The 21,415-nt window shown below is 55.6% G+C and overlaps 1 protein-coding gene across 6 annotated transcripts in view; it reads left to right on the top strand.

Moving 5' to 3' along the window:
- Positions 1-21,415, top strand: part of SLC6A9 (solute carrier family 6 member 9) — a 35,464-nt gene that overhangs the window by 8,344 nt on the left and 5,705 nt on the right. For 2 of the 6 annotated variants that reach the window (XM_010371906.2, XM_030942294.1), the window contains exons 3-8: positions 12,259-12,415; positions 13,032-13,163; positions 14,515-14,785; positions 20,628-20,760; positions 20,967-21,101; positions 21,203-21,306. In XM_010371906.2, coding sequence (XP_010370208.1) covers positions 12,259-12,415; positions 13,032-13,163; positions 14,515-14,785; positions 20,628-20,760; positions 20,967-21,101; positions 21,203-21,306 — 932 coding nt within the window. Of the gene's footprint in view, positions 1-5,950; positions 6,075-11,419; positions 11,582-12,258; positions 12,416-13,031; positions 13,164-14,514; positions 14,786-20,627; positions 20,761-20,966; positions 21,102-21,202; positions 21,307-21,415 lie in introns of those variants that run through there. The other 4 variants (XM_030942296.1, XM_030942293.1, XM_030942297.1 and 1 more) reach the window with 4 other exon arrangements.

The raw sequence follows: 21,415 nt of genomic DNA, 5'->3' as shown, positions 1-21,415 counted from the left end.
TCCTTCTCTTGAGCTCTTCCCTGGGGACAGGCTAGACTGGACGGCTGCCGGGGGTGGGGACCAGGGACTGACCATGGACAGTCCCTCCCTCAGCAGCTCCCATCCTGTCAATCTCTGGTGTGGCTTTTCTCATTTAATGAAAGATTCACTGGCCTGGGGTCTTTACTGAGCCCTCCCCAAACAAGCCCTGTCTCTCACCAAAGATTTCTGGGACTCAAAGTACCTAGTTTAAAAGAACAACTTGGGCTGGGTGTGGTGGCTCACGCCTGTAATCCCAGCACTTTGGGAGGCTGAGGCAGGCAGATCATCTGAGGTCAGGAGTTTGAGACCAACCTGGCCAACATGGTGAAACCTTGTCTCTACTACAAAAATTAGCCAGATGTGGTGGTATGCACCTGTAATCCCAGCTACAGTGAGCCGAGATCGTGCCACTGCACTCCAGCCTGGGCAGTAGAGCAGGGCTCTGTCTCAAAAAAAAAAAAAAGAAAAGAAATTTTAAAAAATTTAAAAAGAACAGTTTGTGGGAGAGAACCAGGTGGTTCTGTTCCAAGCTCAGGATCTTCTACCTGGCCCTGTTCTGAACCTCCAGCATCCAACCCCTGGCCCCATCCCTCTTGTCTAGCCCCCTACTGATTGACTGATTGGAGTAAGTCTGAATGAACCAAGCTCCTGAAAGTATTCCTGAGATTCCTGAAATCTGGGTGGTCAGAAATGGGCCCAGATGGAGGTCTTATGAACCTGAACACTTGCTAGGGGTGAATCCCATCTGAGAACCCAAACATGGCCCCACCTTTCCTGAAGAAGTCTTGGAATTGCCATGGGCTTGTGATAGGAAGGGGGTGTGGCCCTGTCCCTTCCTACCCTGGAGATTCTGAGCCCCATGAAACCTCTGAGTCCTCCCTGGTTGCTTTTCTTTCTCTGGAGTGACTTGGAAGGACTGGGAGGAGGGCAGGCAGAGAGATATGAGCAGCACAGAGGGCATGGGTCCCCGTGTCCCAGAGTCCCTGCCTGAACTGAGCTTCCCGGACTGTGCTCTCCCGGTCGGCCCGGCCAGCCTGTCTGTGGATGGGAATGCTGCCTTGGGACTCCTGTTCCCAGCACTAGGATGTGCCTAAAGATAGCTGAGGCTCACTCTCCTCCCCGCTCTCTGCCCTTTGGCTTTTGCCCACTGTTGCTGCCTTTGAGGCTCATAGCATCTGTCCCATGGGCACCCCCAGTGGTTGCTTGGAGATTCTATTCCTGCTTCCTTTTCAGCTCTGCTGATGACCTTGGACTATTCCACTCTATTCTTGGGTTCCAGTTTGGGACTGAAGCCACCTCCGTTCAGTGCTTGTCTCTAGACACAGCCTCTGAGGTGCACAGGGCAGCTGGTCCCAGCCGAACCCCATCTCTGCTAACACAGGCAGCCCAGTCAGCACGTTTGTGTCTCCCATGTCTTCCTATGGCCAGTAACTAAGGAAGCATCATTCTGACAGGCTTCTTCTTTGGATACCCTGGTAGATCAAAAGAGGATGTTAAGGGGCATGTGTGTAACCATGCACTTGGACCATCACAGTTCTCTGTGGCTTCTGCTGCTCTGTTTGTACCCTGGCATGCATGGAGCAGGCACTGGCCCCTACCATGGGATCCTCACTTCTATCCCACTTTACCCAGGTTTGGGTGTGAGGACACTGACCCTCCAAGTCTCTTCAGTGTCGGCAGACACCCTGTGTTATCCTTGGAGCTTCTGCTGGATGCTACAGCCAGTGCCCCATGGGTAACAAGCAGCTTACCAGCACATGCCCAGGCCCACATGCCCACTGCACGTGTCCCTCCCTCACTCCCAGCCCAGATGGTCTCTGCCAGGCCAGCTCAGCTGCTTCCCTCACGCCTCAGCAGCTCCTAGGACAGGGCTGTGCGAGAACCCAGCTGGCCAGGGTGCCTCCAAGCCTGGGAGCAGCTGGGATGCTTGGGGGCACTAGGGGGTGGGTGGGGTGGTCCTTCCGTGGAGACCTAGGCCCTCATACACGTGTGGAGCAGGGCCACCTAGGTCTCAAAGGACAATGGGCTGGAGGAGAGGGACCCAGGACAGGAGGCAAGAGAGCCCCCACTAGCTCAGTTTTAATCCTTCACCCACCAATGTCACACCATTTCCCAGGCTGGCCACCTCGGTCCCCTCCCTAGTGCCACTGCCCACTCATGCAGAGTCTTGGGCAGTCCGGGTCTTGGCGGGCTTCCTTGACCTCTTCTCATGTCTGAGCACGCTGATTGTTTCTGCCACGGGGAAGCCTCACAATGAACAGGAACAGACTCATTTGGATTAGGGCTCTGGGTGCCAGAGCATCCAAATCCCAGGAGGCCTTGCAAGCACCACAGGCCACCAGGGGCTGCCCCACCCTGACCTGTTCTCATATGTTTTGCCCTGAGGGTTTGGGCACCTCCTGTCTATAGCACCCGTCATAGGACCTGGCACATAGTGGGGACTCACCCAGCCCAAGTGTTGGCATGTAGCAAGTGCTCAACTAGTGCAGGCTTGGTACCTTACTGGGAGGTCACCAAGCACAAAGTTTGGCACACCTTGGACACTCCCTTGGTAGAGGGCCTGTCCCTGCCTGGCCACTCACCTAACCCAAGTCTTAGCATGTGGCAAATGCTCAGCTAGTGCAGACTTGGCACACATTAGACACTCCCTTAGAAGACAGCCTGTCACCCTGTAGGCATTCATCTAGCACACTGCCAGGCACGCAGTGGGCGCTCACCCAGCTCAGAGCTGGGCACACATTGGGTCTTTACCTGGCACAGAATTCAGCATACCTGGGGTACTCCCCTAGTGCAGGACCTAGCACACCATAGGGGCTCCTCACCTGGGGCTGACACACAATGAGTGCTATCTCAGCATCGGACATGGCACACGGTGGGCATTCTACTGATGCAGGTTCTCGCACACAGCAGGTGCTTCCAGTACAAGATTTGACACCCAGTAAATGCTATCCTGGCTCAGGGATTGGCACACAGTGGCCATTCTCCTTAGGTAAGGCCTAGCACAGTGGAGGTGCTCTTCTAGCCAGGACAGCCTAAGCAATGACCTTCCGCTTATCCTAGATTAGCAGCTACCCGCTCCTTAGTGAAATGGACAATATCTAGATCCAGAGGAAAAGGCCCAGCCTTCTTCAGCTTCCTCTCAGGTCAGGGGGCCTGCCCTCCCTCTTCCTCCCCACTTCCTCTGTAGCCCACCTACTCAGGGAGGCCTGTAGCCTGGCCTCCCACTCAGCTGCCCTGCAGCCCTCCCCCATCCCTGGCACTTCTCAGTCCCAGCTCAACTGGACCGTCCCTCCAGAGTCACAGGGGACAACAAAGACCCTAGCCTCCTTGCCCCTCTGGAAGCATGCCCATTCTTATTAGGAAAAGTCAGAGGCGGGAGCTGGGGGAGTCAGCCTTCCTAAGTGGGGCTGGAGCAGCTGGATCTCGCTAATGAGGTCTCATTACGGCCAGGGCCCAGCTGGGCTGCTGCCGCCTCATGTCCCCATGGCCAGAGCAGGGAAAGCCGTCCAGCCAGGGCTGCCTGTTCTGGGCACCCGGCCCAGGCCAGGGCAGCCAGAGCCCAGAGCCCACCCTGGGTGGAAGTGAGCATTTGGGCATCATGGGTGACTGGACCTTCCTGGAGCCAGTGGCCCAGCCAGTGCCTTGGCCCTCAGTCTGCGCCTGCAGGAAGTCAAGGGAGTGTGTCTGAGGACCAGGCGCATGAGGCTGGCTGAGTGAGAAGCTGAGTCAGTAGGATCTGAGGCCATCCTTAGGACACTTGCTTGAGCCAAGGCCTGTCCCCATCTTCCCCAAACCAACATGGAGATAATAATGGACCTACCTCATGGGACAGCTGGGAGGACCCAATGAGTTAACATATGGGAAGTTAACTTGTACCATACTAGGTGAGTGCCCACAGGGTGACGGGCTGTCTCTGAAGCAAGTGTCCCATGTATGCTGAGCCAGGACAGTGCCTGGCCCACAGCAAGCACTTACTATGTATTTTCTGTTACCATTATTACTACTGCTCACTAGGTTCAATGATTGGCGGGTGGTATCCCCATTTTAGAGATGCAAAAACTGAGATCCGACATGTTAAGGGACTTGCCTAAGGTTATATATGGTGAGAAACTGACAGAGCTAGGGTTTGACCCAGGTCTGTCAAACTCTAAAGCCTGTGACTTTTTATCTTGCTTTAAAATTTATTTTTTATTAATTTTTTGAAACAAGGTCTCACTTTGTCACCCAGTTTGGAGTGCAGTGGTGTGATCATAGCTCACTACAGCTTCCAACGTGTGGGTGCAAGCAATCCTCCCTTCTCAGTCTCCTGAGTCGCTGGGACTATAGGTACACACCACCACACCTGGCCAGTTTTTTGTAGAGACAGGATCTCACTATGTTGTCCAGGCTGGTCATGAACTCCTGACCTCAAGTGACCCTCCTGCCTTGGCTTCCCAAAGCAATGGGATAACAGACCTAAGCCACTGTGCCCCAGCTATCTTTTTATTTATTATTATTATTATTATTATTATTATTTTTGAGAGGGAGTTTTGCTCTTGTTGCCCAGGCTGGAGTGCAATGGCATGATCTTGGCTCACTGGAACCTCCGCCTCCTGGGTTCAAGCGATTCTACCGCCTCAGCCTCCCGAGTAGCTGGGATTACAGGCATGTGCCATCACGCCCAGCTAATTTTGTATTTTTAGTAGAGATGGGGTTAGTCTCACCATGTTGGTCAGGTCAGTCTCGAACTCCTGACCTTGTGATCTGCCCTCCTTCCAAAGTGCTGGGATTACAGGCGTGAGCCACCGAATCCGGCCCTGTTTTTTCATTTTAATGTCATCCTGTGCTTGACAAAACTCCTTATGTTCCCTACGGGGTTGCACACTCACCAAACTCACAGGAAAGCTTTTCTTACACCAGAGTTCATGCACGTGTCCATCTGACTGATATTTCCTGAGGTCCTACGATAAGCCAAGCCTTCTGCTGACTGACCAGTTTCCAAAGGGCCTGACACTTTCCCGGCACTGGAACACATATGCCCACCTTCCGAGCCACTGGTCTGCGGTATCTTGGGATCAGCAGGAGACTGGCCAGTGTGTGTGGCCTCAGAGAAAGGGACTGGATGGGTCTGAGTGGCATCCCACCACAGTCATGGTGACAACACCACTGGACCTACCAGCCCACGCTGCACACACTCCCAGACTAGCACCGCGGCTTCTGAGCACCACGGTGCAAATCCTCACGCGCTCTTATTCCACAGCCCCCCTTTGTCTGGACTCTGGGATGACTGCCCCCTTGGCTAACACCATCTTTGTTCAGACAGGTGACAGCGTGGTTCACTAGGCCAGGGCTTTCTTGCGTGGTCAGTCACATTCTCCTAGGAAGATGCCCCATCATCCTGGCAGGTTGGGAGTCCCCATCTCTGATGGGGTGGGGGGGTCAGGTACAGCCCTAGCAGCCTTAGGGCTTGGTTTCTCCCAGCCTGCACCCCTCTGAGGAGCCTGAGCTGCTCTGGTGCTTCCCTGTGGACTGTGCCTTCCATCCTGCTGCCAGTCACCATCTAGGGCCCAACAGGGCAGACCCCATCACTCATCAGACACCCAACTACCCTAGCAGGAGCCCAGCCTGTGGGCTCAGACAGTGTCTGGTCAGCTCTGTGGGGGCAGTGAGCCACCCTCTCACCCGCTCTGCCTGACTCTGGTGTGTGTGTGTGTGTGTGTGTGTGTGTATGTGTATGTGTGTGTGTGTTTTGTTCCAGTTACTTGCTGGGAACAAGGGAAAAACAGAACAAACCCCACACACCCCACTCTCCAGCTCCGGAGTACCCGTGCTGGGCTGCATGAGGACTGGCCGGAGGGGCAGGGCCAGGGGAGGGGGTAGGCAGAGCTTCGGGAGGAGATGAGGTGAAAGTAATTGACGCTGCCCAGCCCAGCAGTGAGAGAGGCAGGGGATGCGTCAGTGTCGCCCTGGAGCTGGCAGAGGTGTGAATGAGCGGCGGAGACACGCGGGCTGCGATCGCTCGCCCCGGGATGGCCGTGGCTCATGGACCTGTGGCCCCCTCTTCCCCAGAACAGGTCAGTCACCTTCCAGAAGGTTGAGCCCCCTCCTTGGTGCCAGAGCAGGCTGAGAGGCTGGGCTGCGGGTGGGGAGAGGGGCTGAGTGGTCCGTGCCAGGGAGGGGCAGGCACAGCCGGCAAGCGAGACAGACACCAGCCAAAGTGACCCAGAAAGTTGCAACTGTGCAAAGGAGTGCAGGAAGAGTTAGCTGTGTGGCGGGGGCGAGGGGGAGGAGAGTGGGGGTGTGAGGGCTCCCCCAGCCCAAGGACCTGCTGAGAATCTGCTCTGTGTATCAAAGCTGCATTGTCCTAGCTCCCGGGGAGACGGGCCGGAGGTGCCCAGGAATTGTACTAATCAATACAGCCTCATTGTCTGTGCCACGGCAGTTACTCCTATGGGGAGAGTGGGTGAGGGGGCAGGGAAACGTGGTACATGGTTTCAGTGGTGAAGGGTGGGGGAAGGGGATGGGGCAAAAGTCTCAGCTGGAAAGAGAGAGACCCCACGGAACATTTTCCAGGGTCCAGGGCAAGTGCCCGCATGGGCTGGGAGCTGGTGTGTCCTCATCCCTGGACGCTGGCGACGGGTGGAGATGTCAGCAGATGGCAGCGAGGATGAGGAGACTCAAAAGCTATCCTTCTCCCCTGTAGGACATCCCGACTTGACCTTCAGAAGGCAAAAGAGGGAATGTCCTCTGAGGCGATGTGGGATGGGTCTGGGAGGAGCAGTACGCAGGGCTGCCCTCAAACCTCAGGACTGCTAGGGTCAAGAACCAAAGCCACTTCCCAGAGTGCCTGCCTGCTGCCAGTCGGTGAGGGCAGACGCCGCCCCCAGCCACTACAGCGCAGGACAGGACCATTGCTTCCAGTCTTCCCTGCTGGGCTCGTCTGGGGTGGGAAGCGAGGAGCTGGCCAGGGCCCACCCGGGATCCTCCATCACTCTTCCCAGGGCCTCCTGGAGTGGAGCCCAGCATGCCTGGGGGTGCCAGTCATCTGTCTGCTGCCCACCATATTGGCAGGTCCCTTGCTGCCAGTCAGGGCTCTGCAGTGGATAAGCACAAGGTGTATTCTTTCTTCTCTCACCTGCTATATGAAGGCCTGGACTCAAGGCACCTGGAATCCTGAGAGGTGCCCAGAGATGGCTCTGAGGTTTTCCTTGAGGCAGGAGGCACTAATGGCCACTGGGGACTGCTTGGCCCGGGGGAGATTTACCCATGTTCTGCCCCTCCACTTCCAGCCCCAGACTCTCCCGTATCCAGGTAACTGAGGCCAGAGATCAGAGCTGCAGCTGGGTCTCTCTGCCCCTACTCAGTGCCATGTAGGTGAAGGACAGAAGATTCTGTCATTGCAGGGTAGGTGCTACCTGTGGGCCAGCCTGGGCCCCGGACTGATGGGAGAGAACAAACACCGAGGGATACCTGGCAGGAAGGAGGTCGTGGGGTCTTCTGAGGCAGCCACAATTTACTGTAATGGCTGTTCTGTCTACATTCCCCAGTGGGGCTTAGAGAAAGTTGCCAGCGATCTGATTGGGCTCAAAGTCGGTCTGGGATGTGAGGTCTTGCCCATTCTCCTCCATGAAGTTTGTCTTGGATGGGACTTCATCCCATGAGCAAACCCTGGGGCTGGAGAGTCCTAAACACAAAGCCTGCTGGGTCGCAGAGGGGCTTGCCCAGCCAGGGCAGCTCCAGGGTTCCTCAGTGTCCACCCAGAGCTGGAGGGGGAAGCTCACAATTCACAAAAATATCCACTGGGCACTGATGTGGGAGGCGGGAGGCTCACACCAGAGCAGAGTCACCGTCCAGGGTGGAGAGCCGGGCTCTGAGTCTGTGCAAGAGCAGAAGGCGGGAGTGCATCCTCAGACTGGCCCTGGTTCGCTCTGGGACTGGGCTTTGCCACTGCATTTCCTCTTTACCTTTTTCTGTATTTTCTAATTTTTTTGTGATAGCTTATTAAGCTTTTATAATCAGAAAGAAAAGGGTTTTTTTTTTTTTTTTTGTAATCTGGAAAGCTAGTGGGAACTAATGGAATGTACAGGGGAAAGTCAGAAATAGCAAATTTCCAGGTGAGGGAGAGCTATGGAATATGAGTAGCTGCTGAGGCTGTCTGGCCTGGGAATCTGGCAGATCAATTGATAGTGAGGTTATCTAGTCTATGGCCATGGCATCCTGAAAGCACCCGATCTTGTCTGATAGTGAGTTTATCTAGTCCGTCCCCTGCTTTCATAGACAGCAATGCTGAGATACCAAGACTGGAAGTGACTTGCCCAGGTCTGTACTGGAGGAGTGGGCCCTAGAGCACCAGGGTTCTTGCCTGTACCAGTGTCCCACCTCAGCCAAGCCCAGGGCAGAGTGGGAGATTTGGGTTCTGCCCTCAGAGCTGAGCAGTCTTAATTCCAGGGGCTCAGCCAGAGCAGTAAATCAGCCAAGCAGAGGGCTGTGTAAAGGACTTATGTAAGTGACTTTGCTCAGTGTGACTCTCCCAGCTAGGCAGGGACGGGGTGGGAGGCTGTTAAACCAAGCAAGATCATAAGTCCTTGTGCCAGAGTGGACACTGCTGTCTTGATGACTGGTTCTAAGGGTAAGGGAACATCTGAAGGGTGTGTGTGTGTGTGTGTGTGTGTGTGTGTGTGTGTGTGCCAGCTCACCCCACCCCACCATGGAAGGAAAGCCTCCATTCCTTCCATGGCTGGGAGAGCTTGGGGACAGGGCAAGGTAGGTAGTCCTGTCCTGGAGACCACCTGCTGGGCCCATGACAGTGGCAAGTGGAGGCTGCTTTGTCCTGGCGGTGGCCTCTCAGAGCTGCCAGGAAGGGTGACAGGGCATGTAGGGGCTGTTTAGGGAGCCTGCAGAGGAGGGGGCCAAGCCAGAGGGAACCATGTCGCTATGGTTTAATTCCCCACTGAGATGTGAGCAAGTGAGTGAGGGTGAGCAGAGGGGCGCAGATGGTGGTGACAGTGGTAGGGGGTAGGAGAAGCCTGGAGCAGAGCCCATCCATGGGGCTGAGCTGGTTCAGGCAGATGGGCAGCCAGTCTGGGTCAAATTGTGAGCACAAAGGGATCTTTCCATGGGCACCTCAGCTGATGACCACTGCAGGGACAGTTCATATCAGTGACACAGCCGTCCACCCAGCAGATCAAGAAAAACTAGAAGCTTAGAATAGGAAAGATTATGCAAGAAGGGAGAAAAAAAAAAAGCCATACAGTATTGAAAAAGATTTAGCTGCTCAGGAGGGAAGTCAGGAGGGGGTGGTCCCCAGAGAAGATCTGGACGAGGAAGGGAGCTAGAGCACCCAGAAAGTGCCTGGATTTTTTTTAGAGGGTCTTTCCTGCAGTTTGCTTGGAGAAAGGTAGGCTTGCTCTGTCCTCCGCTGAGAGCTCAGCCCTCCCCAGCCAAGCCACCTGAGCATAGACAGCCCTGGAGTTGAAGTCAGAGGCCAAGCCTGGGCCAGGTTCCTGTGGTCGAACGCCACAGTGCTGGGACCCAGGCCCAAGCAGAAGTGGGTGCTGCTTCTGCGAGGATCCTCTGCACATAGCAGACCTTTAGTGTTGTCAGGAACTTCCTGCCAGAGCCCCATCGCCAACCCCAGTTCAGCCCCTGTCCTGGGAGCTGTGGCCTCCCTGGGTTACAGCCCGCACGGCTGAGCTGGTTAGCACACGGCTCATTAACGGAGCAGCGGCTGGCTCTTGAGGGCTCAGGCAGGCGGCTGTCTGTGGCACGTGGCTGTCTGTGGCACGTGGCTGGAAGCATCGCCACCTTCCCCATACCCTCCCATGCCAGGGAAGGAGCAGACTTCAGGGATCCAAATGTGGTCCCATTTGGTCGGGGGGTATGGGGCATCTGTCCCTCATCCTGCTGGGAACAGAAGACAGGCCTTGGTCTTCAAGCCTTGGGAACCTGGATCTCTGAAAAGGGCCTTGCCCTTCCCCTGCCCATGGGGCCATCCTGGACCATCAGTTGTTCCTTTCACAGCTCTAACTGCTGCTCTGTGCCGCTGGCACAATCAGGCATTGTGGACCTCAGTAAACAACCCTGGGACAGAAGAAAACTGGCATTGTAGGGTCAACATATAGGAGCCCTATTTGGCTGACATTTGTTTGGGACCAGAGAAACCACCCCCAGCAGGCCTCACAGCCTCCAAAAGATGGCCCCTTGACTCTGTGATCTTGCCACACCTGCCCCAGTGAAGGCCCCAGGAGGTGGTGACGTGCTCAGGCAGGATTCTGTAGGGGCATGTCACAGAAGGCACACTCAGGCCAGGGGCCACCCTCTCCCAGGGCTAAGCATGTCTTCAAGCCTCTTCATCAGGGAGGCCTTCCTTGACCTCAGTCCTGCTTTCCCACCTTGTCCTCCTTCCATAGTCTTGTGATTTTGAGATGATCCCCTCTATGGTCACACTGAAGCCGCATCTAAAGATGATAGGTGTGTACATTTCATTAATGGCTTGCGCACCCACTGGACTTCCATCTCCGAGCAGGTAGGAGCTCTCTGCTGAAGTGCCGCTTCCTGACACAGTGCCTGGCACATAGCCGGTGTCAATAAATCTGCCACTGCATGAATGAATCAACGAATGAATGAAAGAAGGCTTGTTCAGCCACCGATTTGTTCTGGGTGCTCCCCGAAGGAAACCCATGGTCCCTGGCACTGTGCCCCTGCCCTCTGTGGAGTGTGTGAGGGTCACATCTCGCCAGGGTCGTTGCTGGATTGGGTGCACAGGGTGGCTGCCCACAAAGGTGTCTGTGCTGCAGTGCCCACCCATCAGATCTTGGTGCCTCCTTTGCCTGCATTCCCACCTGGCCTATCCAAGGCACTTGGGGCCCAGGGAGACCATTCATCCTGTCTGTGTTTGTTCATAAGCATCAGGGTGTGATAGCATTTCACCTGCACCAGGCTGCCTTGCTTATTGGCCAGAGTGACTGCTGTCCTTGAATATGTCTCTTTCAAGTGGAGGGTCAGTGTGACATCATTGGCATCCCTCTGAGGCTACGGGGCTCCATCTCTGATGCCGGGTCTGTCTTTCTCTCAGGGGAATAGCCCACCTCTGGGAGGCTGTCTCTGGCACTAAGGTCTCTCTGTGTTTCTATTGGTGACACTGAGCCCATGTCTCCCTAGTGAGACCCCTTGGGGCCCTCGGGCTCTGGTTAATTTCCTGCTCACTGTGGGAGGGAGGTGGAAGGAGCATGGCACTTACTAAGGGACTTCTTTAACCAAGGGACTTGCAGAGCCAGTTCCAGCTTTTGGGCCTGGGGTTTCACAAGGGGCTGTCCTCAGTGAGGCCCAGGCCACCAGCCCAGTCCTGCAGGCCCCACATTCTTCCCTGGGGCAAATCCCCGCATCTGCCTCTCCTGACCTTCGGCCCCCTCCCCTGCAGGTGACGCTTCTCCCTGTTCAGAGGTCCTTCTCCCTGCCGCGCTTTTCCAGAGCCACTCCTTCCATTTCCCTAGCAGAGTCTGTCCTCAAAGTCTGGCATGAGGCCTACAACTCTGGTCTCCTTCCCCAACTCATGGCCCAGCACTCCCTAGCCATGGCCCAGGTCAGCTCCCCAGGGCTCCTCCCCAGTCATGGGCAGTGTAGCTAGCTCCCCGGACCCTCCCACCTGGAGTCCCAGAATGCCCTCCCCAGGTCTGGGCCGGCTCAGCTGCTCCCCCATTTCCTCCCAGCCCTGCCCACTCTGTGCCCCCAGGAAGAAGCCTTCAGCTGGGGGAGGGGTCTAGCCTCCCCTCCTCCGCTGTCGCCTGCCCAGGGGCAGCGTGCTCAGCCTGGTGATGTGGTAGGCGACGGGTGGGGGGGCTGTCTGGACACAGGCCCCTTTGTGCCCAGCCTGACTTGGCTGCTTGGTATGAGGCTCAGCTGCTCCCAGGTCCTTACCCAGAGGTGCAAGGGGAGGTTTTGGAGGGGCTTAGGGGCTCCTGGCCCTAGCTCCCTCTTCAGTGTCCCGCCTCCCAGACGCTGGCAGCAGCTCCTCAGGTGGGCTGTGCACCTGGCGCTGGGTGCTGTGGGGCTGGTGAGGGAAGCTCTGCTTGGCGCCCTCTGGCAGCCGCTACTCTCTGCTGCCCTCCTTGCCAGGCCTGCCTGAAGCTCCTGCCAGCAGAGGGGAAGCCCAGGGAGGGGTGTTGGAGGGTCCATGGTTTCCCTGCTGGGGGAGGCCCAGAGGGTCAGGCATGGAGCACAAATGCCTTGCTGATGGTAGCTTCTCTCCTGTCCCCACAGAATGGTGCTGTGCCCAGCGAGGCCACCAAGAGGGACCAGAACCTCAAACGGGGCAACTGGGGCAACCAGATCGAGTTTGTACTGACGAGCGTGGGCTATGCCGTGGGCCTGGGCAATGTCTGGCGCTTCCCATACCTCTGCTATCGCAACGGGGGAGGTACCCAGCGGGCACAGGGCAGGGACCACCCACTTGGGTAGAGCCCACCCACTAGGGCCTGGGCCAGCCTCTCCCTGGCACAGACCCACTCCAGATAAAGGCTGGCCTCCGGCCTTGGCCTCCTTTGCCCCCATCCCTGGCTTAGGCACCCTTTGCCTAAGGCAGGCCACCCCAGACCCTGGCAGTCTGTTGTTCGGGCCTGGCCCTGCCAGTTGGCCCCCTTTGAGGTGAGGAGAGGCAAGAAAGGACCTAACCCCCACTCAAGGCTCCCTGTTCTATTCCCTGGGGTTCAGCAGCCCCCCTAAATGGTTCAGGATATTTGAGGATCTCAGCAACTTATGCTTGTGAAATCGCTTGGTTAAACCATCAAATCCCACCCAAGTATGGAGGCTCTGGGGCCTGGATTCCACTCTGAGCAGACTTCCTGAGAGCCTCTGTCAAGTTCAAAGACAGGCTGGGGGTGGTGTGCCTCAGCCCAGGCTCCTGCTCAAGCCTGGCACACTCCTCCCTGGGTCCTACCCAATCACGAAGGTTTTGCTGTTGGGTTCTGAGCAGGAAGCCCAGGGTGAGATCCCTCCAAGCCCACTCCTGAGCCAGACCTCTCCCTGCCTACCAGGCGCCTTCATGTTCCCATACTTCATCATGCTCATCTTCTGCGGGATCCCTCTCTTCTTCATGGAGCTCTCCTTCGGCCAGTTTGCGAGCCAGGGGTGCCTGGGGGTCTGGAGGATCAGCCCCATGTTCAAAGGTGAGGCCTGGGCGGGGCCCTCGCTCACACACACACAAACACACGACGGCCTCTGATGGCCGCGCCAACGTGCCCATCTGTACAAACACGGCTGACCTCTGTAGAGCCCTGATGCTGACCCCAAGCCCCACATCAATGGCCTAAGCCATGGTATGCATGCTGGGACCCATGTTTACTTGGCCGCCACCCTCCCCTCCTACCACGTGTACACACAAAACTCCTTTGGCCCCCTGGCCAACTTACCCCTACCAAGACCTCGACCTGGCCTTCCTATGGCCCTCCATCTCAGCCTGCCCCTTGGGACCTTAGAGATTATTAACCTTGGGCCGGGCACAGTGGCTCACGCCTGTAATCCCAGCACTTTGGGAGGCCGAGGTGGGCGGATCACCTGAGGTCAGGAGTTTGAGACCAGCCTGACCAACATGGAGAAACCCCATCTTGGCCTGGTGTGGTGGCTCATGCCTATAATCCCAGCACTTTGGGAGGCCGAGGCGGGCGGATCACAAGGTCAGGAGATCGAGACCATACTGGCTAACACAGTGAAACCCTGTCTCTACTAAAAATACAAAAACAAAATTAGCCCTGCCTGGTGGCGGGCACCTGCAGTCCCAGCTACTCAGGAGGCTGAGGCGGGAGAATGGCGTGAACCCAGGAGGCGGAGCTTGCAGTGAGCCGAGATCGTGCCTCTGCACTCCAGCCTGGGTGACAGAGGAAGACTTCAGCTCAAAAAAAAAAAAAAAAAAAAAAAAAGGAAAAAGAAACCCCATCTCTACTAAAAATACGAAATTAGCCGGTTGTGGTGGCGATGCCTGTAATCCCAGCTACTCGGGAGGCTGAGGCAGGAGAATCGCTTGATCCCAGCTACCCGGGAGGTGGAGGTTGCAGTGAGCCAAGATCGTGCCATTGCACTCCAGCCTGGGCAAGAAAAGCAAAAACTGTCTCAAAAAAAAAAAAAACAAACAAAAAACGCCGGGTGCGGTGGCTCACCCCTGTAATCCCAGCACTTTGGGAGGCCGAGGCAGGCGGATCACAAGGTGGGAGATTGAGACCATACTGGCTAACACAGTGAAACCCCGTCTCTACTAAAAATACAAAAAAATTAGCCCGGCATGGTGGTGGGCACCTGTAGTCCCAGCTACTTGGGAGGCCGAGGTAGGAGAATGGCATGAACCCGGGAAGTGGAGCTTGCAGTGAGCCAAGATTGCACCACTGCACTCCAGTCTGGGTGACAGAGCGTGGGCGACAGAGCAAGACTCCGTCCCAAAAAAAAAAAAAAAAAAAGAAATTATTAACCTCACCTCCTCCTGCTGGATGCGTGAGGCTCCTCCCCCCTGCCCCTCCCCTCCTGCAGGCGTGGGCTATGGTATGATGGTGGTGTCCACCTACATCGGTATCTACTACAACGTGGTCATCTGCATTGCCTTCTACTACTTCTTCTCGTCCATGACGCACGTGCTGCCCTGGGCCTACTGCAATAACCCCTGGAACACGCGTGACTGTGCTGGTGTGCTGGACGCCTCCAACCTCACCAATGGCTCTCGGCCAGCCGCCTTGCCCAGCAACCTCTCCCACCTGCTCAACCACAGCCTCCAGAGGACCAGCCCCAGCGAGGAGTACTGGAGGTGAGGCACCCGTGGGACCTGGGGTGGCAACCCTGTCCCCACTGGGCAGCCATCTGAAGACAAAGTCGGGTGCCTGCTGCAGGTTCAGCTCCCTGCTGGGCTGGGAGAGGGTAGAGGTGAGTGAAGAGGTTTAGGAGAAGAGCCTGATGTACAGAAAGCAATGGAAAATGGAGGCTGGGTGCGGTGGCTCATGCCTGTAATCCCAGCAATTTGGGAGGCTGAGATGGGCGGATCACGAGGTCAGGAGACTGAGACCATCCTGGCTAACATGGTGAAACCCCGTCTCTACTAAAAATACAAACAAAGAAAAAAAATTAGCCGGGCATGGTGGCAGGTGCGGGAGAATGGCGTGAACCCGGGAGGTAGAGCTTGCAGTGAGCTGAGATCGCTTCGCTGCACTTCAGCCTGGGCAACAGAGTGAGACTCCATCTCAAAAAAAAAAAAAAAAAAAAAAAAAAGAAGGAAAGCAATGGAAGATGGAATGTTGAGTTGCAGGATCTTTACAGAGCAGCCGTGAGGAAGGCCGTCAGAAATCCAGCAAACCAGCCTTCAGAGGAGACTCGGGAAAGGAGGGGCAGATCCTGGGGAGAATAAGAGTGTGGGTAAAGGCCCTGTCCCCGATGAGCAGAGGCTGGCCCCAAGGCTGGAGGGAGCCTGCTCTGATGAGAGTAACAGGTGTGGGGAGAATGCATGGGCTTCAGGTAGCCTAGGAAGTGGTACTACTTTCATAAAGAACTTGCCAGGATTAGGGTTAGACTTGATGATGCAGAACAAAAGACGCCATGGAAGGTCTCCGAGCCGGGGGTGCTGTGATCAAGACATCATGGCACATTTTGTTCAGAGGCGACAGAGACCAGAGTCTCAGGTCATCCTGCTGTGCCCTCCACCCACCAGTTGGAAATTCCCCGTGTCTTGCTGGGGAACCCCTGGGCATAGGGCTTTGGGGGCATGCTGGCAGGCCTCCACCATTCATTCCACAACATTCTCGCCTCTGCTCTGCCAGGCCCTGTGTCCCCATGGTGGGTATGAACGGCCCAGAGCCCCTGTCCTGAGGAGCTCACAGGGTAGTGGGGAGACAGATCGCTAATCACAGTAGGGCAGGTGCCTCGGTCCAGGTGTATGCAGGGGTGTCATGGGGACACAAAGGGGCTAGTGCTTGGTGTTAAGGGGATGGGGCAAGACCAGGCAGTCAGGGCTTCCCAGAGAAGGGAGAGAGGAAAATAGATTGGGAGCCGCATGAGCAGGTGAGCAGAGGGCAGGAGGCAAACTGGAGCTGGGGTTGGGAGCAGGTGGGACGCTGAGTGATAAGACAGAAGAGGCCAGTAGGCATCATATAACACAGGGCCTCCCATGCCAGGCTAAGGGTTTGAGGCTTTCTCCACATATAATGGAAAGCCATGACTGAAATGCACGAGGGTCCGAGGATACCGCAAGTCACCACAGGTCCTCTAAGCCCAGGCCCGAGTGCTCTGACCCTGAAGGACCCAGTTTCCCTGTGCCAACCTCTGTGCTGGGCTGTAGACACTCAAAGACGGGTAAGACGGGGTCACTATTCTCAAGGACCCAGAGCATAGCGAACACAGCTGCTGTCCTTCAGAGAGGCATGGGCAGACTCAGGCACTGTCACCAGATAGGTCATTTCTCTTTTAATTTTTAAATTTTAACATCCTAACATTTATTTTATTTTTTAAAAACACACCTGGAACTGAATGGACAGATTTTTTTTTTTTTTTTTTTTTTTTGAGACAGAGTCTCACTCTGTTGGCCAGGCTGGAGTGCAATGGCGCGATCTCAGTTCATTGCAACTTCCGCCTCCCAGGTTTAAGCGATTTTCCTGCCTCAGCCTCCCTAGTAGTTGGGATTACAAGCACCTGCCTCCATGCCTGGCTTGTTTTTGTATTTTTAGTAGAGACGGGGTTTCGACATGTTGGCCGGGCTAGTCTCGAACTCCTGACCTCAGGTGATCCACCCGCTCTGGCCTCCCAAAGTGCTGGGGTTACAGGCATGAGCCACCATGCCCAGCTGATTTATTGAGTACCTACTAGGTACCGGGTACTGTTCTCAGAGGGGAGAGAGGGCAGGGAGGAAGACACTGTCCTCACAGAGCTGCTGTCTGACGGGAAAACAAGCAGATACTGCCGAGTGAGGCATTTTACTACATTTGAGGCATAATGTGGACTGGGCAACTTGATCTAGTCTGGGGTGATGAACCTTCCTGGAAGCTCCCAGAAACACAAATCCTTGTGCACCCCCACCCCCAGATGCTCCAGTGGTGGTTGTCCCAGGGACCGACTCAGAGATTCCCAGCCCTGGGCCCACCCAGGGCAAAGCTCTAGAGATTTTTTTTTTTTTTTTTTTTGAGACGGAGTCTTGCTCTGTCACCCAGGCTGGAGTGCAGTGGCTGGATCTCCGCTCACTGCAAGCTCCGCCTCCCGGGTTCACACCATTCTCCTGTCTCAGCCTCCCGAGTAGCTGGGACTACAGGCGCCCGCCTCGTCGCCCGGCTAGTTTTTTGTATTGTTTAGTAGAGACGGGGTTTCACCGTATTAGCCTGGATGGTCTCGATCTCCTGACCTCGTGATCCGCCCGTCTCGGCCTCCCAAAGTGCTGGGATTACAGGCTTGAGCCACCGCGCCCGGCCAGCTCTAGAGATTTTATCCAGTAAAATCAGAGGGGGAAGAGCCTTCAAAGAAATCTGACTGGTGGAGCCGCTGCACTCTACTCCCCAGCGCGGGCTGGAGCCAGGCCTGCCTAACTGGCCACTGTCCCATGCAGGACACCTTCTCGGCAGCACGGCTCCCTGCTGCCCTCTCCTGGAGAGTCAGGGAAATGGCCCTGAAGAGAGCAACCCAGGCTGGCTTCAGCAAGGGAGGAAAGGAAGCACCCTTATTGTTGAGCACCTACCACGTGCCAGGCATATTATCTAAGTAGATATTAGTATCCGTATTTTCAGATTCAGAGACTGCCGTTTAGAGGTTAAGGAGCTAGGCAGCAGTTGCTGTCAGAATCTGCGTGCGTTGCGCCCCTCTGGTGCTGCTGTTGCTGGGTGTGCTGCGGTGAATTAGGTGGGGGCGGTTGTGCAGGTGTTTAGTCCACACTTTCCAACAACCCTTTGGACAGCTGCGCCATCTCACTGGAGTGCCACAAAAACCCTGTTAGGTAGCTTGTGTAGGGATTTTTTAAATCACCATTTTACAAATGAGGGAAGCGAATCGAAAGTCAGATGAAGAGACTCTAAAGTGAGAGAAGCTCAAAGGGTAGATTTCTGAGCCCAAGTCTGCCTCTCACCCACTCAACCTTGTCACTCAGAGTCCTCCCCTCCCTTTCCACCCTCTTCACAATCTTGCCTTCCAGTCCCCTGTGCTGGTCTGATACTTGCTACTGGGCCCTAAACCCATGACCAGGCCTTCTCACCTCTGCCGTCCCTGTGGGGCCCAGATCCTGTCCCCCAGGGTCTTCATGGCAGCTCTGGAGTCACACAGACCCCTCTCAAATCCTGGCTGTGCCACTTATTAGCTGTGGCCTTGGGAGGTCGTTCACAGTCATTTGTCCATGAAATTGGGTGGTCATGATACCTACCTGGTTTTAAAGACAAAATGAGATAATGCAACCTAAATCACTAAGACTGCTGATAGGAGCTCAGGCAGCACAACCATAGCCCCTGTGGGACCTGTTCCTGAGGGTCCTGTTCTCAAGGCGCTTACCACCTAGCTGGGAAAATAAGATATGTCACGTGGAGACGTTTTTAAAGCAATGCAGAATAATTCTGGAGATGTCATGTGTCAAGAGGCCACTTGTAAATATGTTGGGTTCCAAATGTCCTTAGGCTGTTTGATCTCAAAAGCGTGTGCTCCAAAACCAAAACCAAACAAAAAACAGAATATGGTGCCATAAAAATAAAGCTAGAATTCATCATTTGGTTTCCAGGCTAGCCTTTTAAACTCTTCAGTCCCTAACATTGTAATGCTGTATACTTGCAGTCAAAAATAATATAGGCCAGGTGTGGTGGCTCACGCCTGTAATCCCAGCACTTTGGGAGGCCGAGGCAGGAGGATCACTTGAGCCCAGGAGTTCGAGACCAGCCTGGGCAATATGGTGATACCACAACTCTACAAAAAATACAAAAATTAGCTGGGCGTGGTGGTGCACACATGTAGTCCCATCTACTCGGGAGGCTGAGGTGGGAGGATCAATTGAGCCTGGGAGTTCGAGGCTGCAGTGAGCCATGATTGTGCCATTGCACTCCAGCCTGGGCTATAGAGCAAGACCCTGTCTCAATAATAATAATTTAAAACACTACCTGTTTAGCATTTATGGTTAGACAAAGTATTAAAAAATCCTTCAGGCCGGGTGCGGTGGCTCATGCCTGTAATCCCAGCACTTTGGGAGGCCAAGGCAGGCAGGTCACCTGAGGTCAGGAGTTTGAGACCAGCCTCACCAACATGGTGAAACCCTGTTTCTACTAAAAATACAAAACTTAGCTAGGCATGGTGGCGGGCACCTGTAATCCCAGCCACTCGGGAGGCTGAGGCAGGAGAATCGCTTGAACCTGGGAGGCGGAGGTTGCAGTGAGCCCTGATTGCACGAATGCACTCCAGCCTGGGTGACAGAGCGAGACTGTGTATAAAAAAAAAAGAAAAAAGAAAAAAGAAAAACCTTCAAACAAGAAATGGTTTCTTTACTTTGAATGCTGGTGCTGGAGGTAGAGCAGTTGTTCTCCGCCCTCTTCCCTAAGGGCTGGGGAGATGCCCCTGCAGGCCTATATGCCTAGCACCTAGCACAGGGCTGGGCACATAAATGGTTGATCAAAAGATCACAGCTGGTATGGCATAGGGTGCCAGATGGAGCCACCCAGAGGGGAAAAATTTGGGTTCAATCTTTTTTTGAGATGGACTCTTACTCTGTCGCCCAGGCTAAAGTGCAGTGGCACAATCTCAGCTCACTACAACTTTCGCCTCCTGGGTTCAAGAGGTTCTCCTGCCTCAGCCTCCCAAGTAGCTGGGATTACAGGCACCCGCCATCATGCCTGGTTAATTTTTGTATTTTTGTAGAGACGGGGTTTCACTATGTTGGCCAGGCTGGTTTTGAACTCCTGACCTCAGGTGATCTACCCACCACGGCCTCCCAAAGTGCTGAGAATACAGGTGTGAGCCACCACACCTGGCCAGGGTGCAACCTTTACTGAGCAATCCACTGCCCACTGCCGCCCTCAGTTTATCAGAGATAGAGCTAATTGGTGCACGTAAAATGCTCACTGGTGGCTTCCTGGAGGACCCACCTGACCTCAGGTGATCTGCCCGCCTCGACCTCCACAGAGCGCAGGGATTACAGGCACGAGCCACCACACCTGGCCAGGGTCCAGTCTTTACTGAGCATTCCACTGCCTCCCTCAGTTTATCAGAGATAGAGCTGATTGGTGCAGGTGAGATGCTCACTGGTGGCTTCCTGGAGGAGGTGACACCTGACAGGATGAGGAAAAGGCATTCCTGAAGGGAGAAACATGCAAACAAGGACGTGGGCTGAGCCCAACTGGAGACAAGAAGATCTCCTTGTGCAGGGACTGGGAAGACCACCCAAGCCTGGGGTGTGGCCTCCAGGAGCCCTTGAAGGGCCTGGGAAAGGCTGCAGAGCAGTGGACTGTGTCGGGCTCCCCAGGGGCTGCAGCAGGTGGAGGGGGCTGGGCCGGCCAGGGCTGGGCCCCTGAAGTAGCTCCCATGTCACACAAAGTGGCTGCCAGGACCTCATGACAAAGGAGGGTATGGCCCAGGTGGGCCCTGAGCCTTGGGAATTTGCTGCTGGGCAGCAGGGGCTGGCCATCTGTAACAGAGTCTCCCCTTCCCAGGCTGTACGTGCTGAAGCTGTCAGGCGACATCGGGAACTTTGGGGAGGTGCGGCTGCCCCTCCTTGGCTGCCTCGGTGTCTCCTGGGTGGTCGTCTTCCTCTGCCTCATCCGAGGGGTCAAGTCTTCAGGGAAAGCAAGTACCCCTCCCCCAGCAGGGTCTGTGCCCACCCAGAAAGATCCTGACCCCTACCTGGGTTACGTGTATGTTGCAGGGAGGGGATGCTGAAGGGACTCCAGAGCGGGAGAGGGACTGGGGGCTGGTGGTGATTAGGGAGCCAGGGTGGTAGTGCCCAGGGGAGGGAAGAGCCCGGAAGAGTCCATGGAGCCCTCTTGTGCCAGGTGGTGTACTTCACAGCCACGTTCCCCTACGTGGTGCTGACCATTCTGTTTGTCCGCGGAGTGACCCTGGAGGGAGCCTTCACCGGCATCATGTACTACCTAACCCCGCAGTGGGACAAGATCCTGGAGGCCAAGGTGGGAAGTGAGGGAAACCGGAAACCAGAAGCGGGCTGGGGAAGGGCTGGGGAAGTGCCTGCCTCTGCCCACAGCTCCTCACCGCCAGCCCCTCCCTGCAGGTGTGGGGTGATGCCGCCTCCCAGATCTTCTACTCACTGGGCTGTGCGTGGGGAGGCCTCATCACCATGGCTTCCTACAACAAGTTCCACAATAACTGTTACCGGTGAGTGCTCCCTGCCGGGCTGAGGCTGCCCCCTCCCTGCCCTCTCTGCAGCCTGATCCCAGCTCCAGTGCAGCCGTGGGCCCACCAGGCCTCCTTTCCTCTCATGATC

This window comes from Rhinopithecus roxellana, chromosome 12, assembly GCF_007565055.1.
Source record: "Rhinopithecus roxellana isolate Shanxi Qingling chromosome 12, ASM756505v1, whole genome shotgun sequence".
Lineage (NCBI taxonomy): Eukaryota > Metazoa > Chordata > Mammalia > Primates > Cercopithecidae > Rhinopithecus > Rhinopithecus roxellana.
This window is presented reverse-complemented; position numbering and strand designations above follow the sequence as displayed.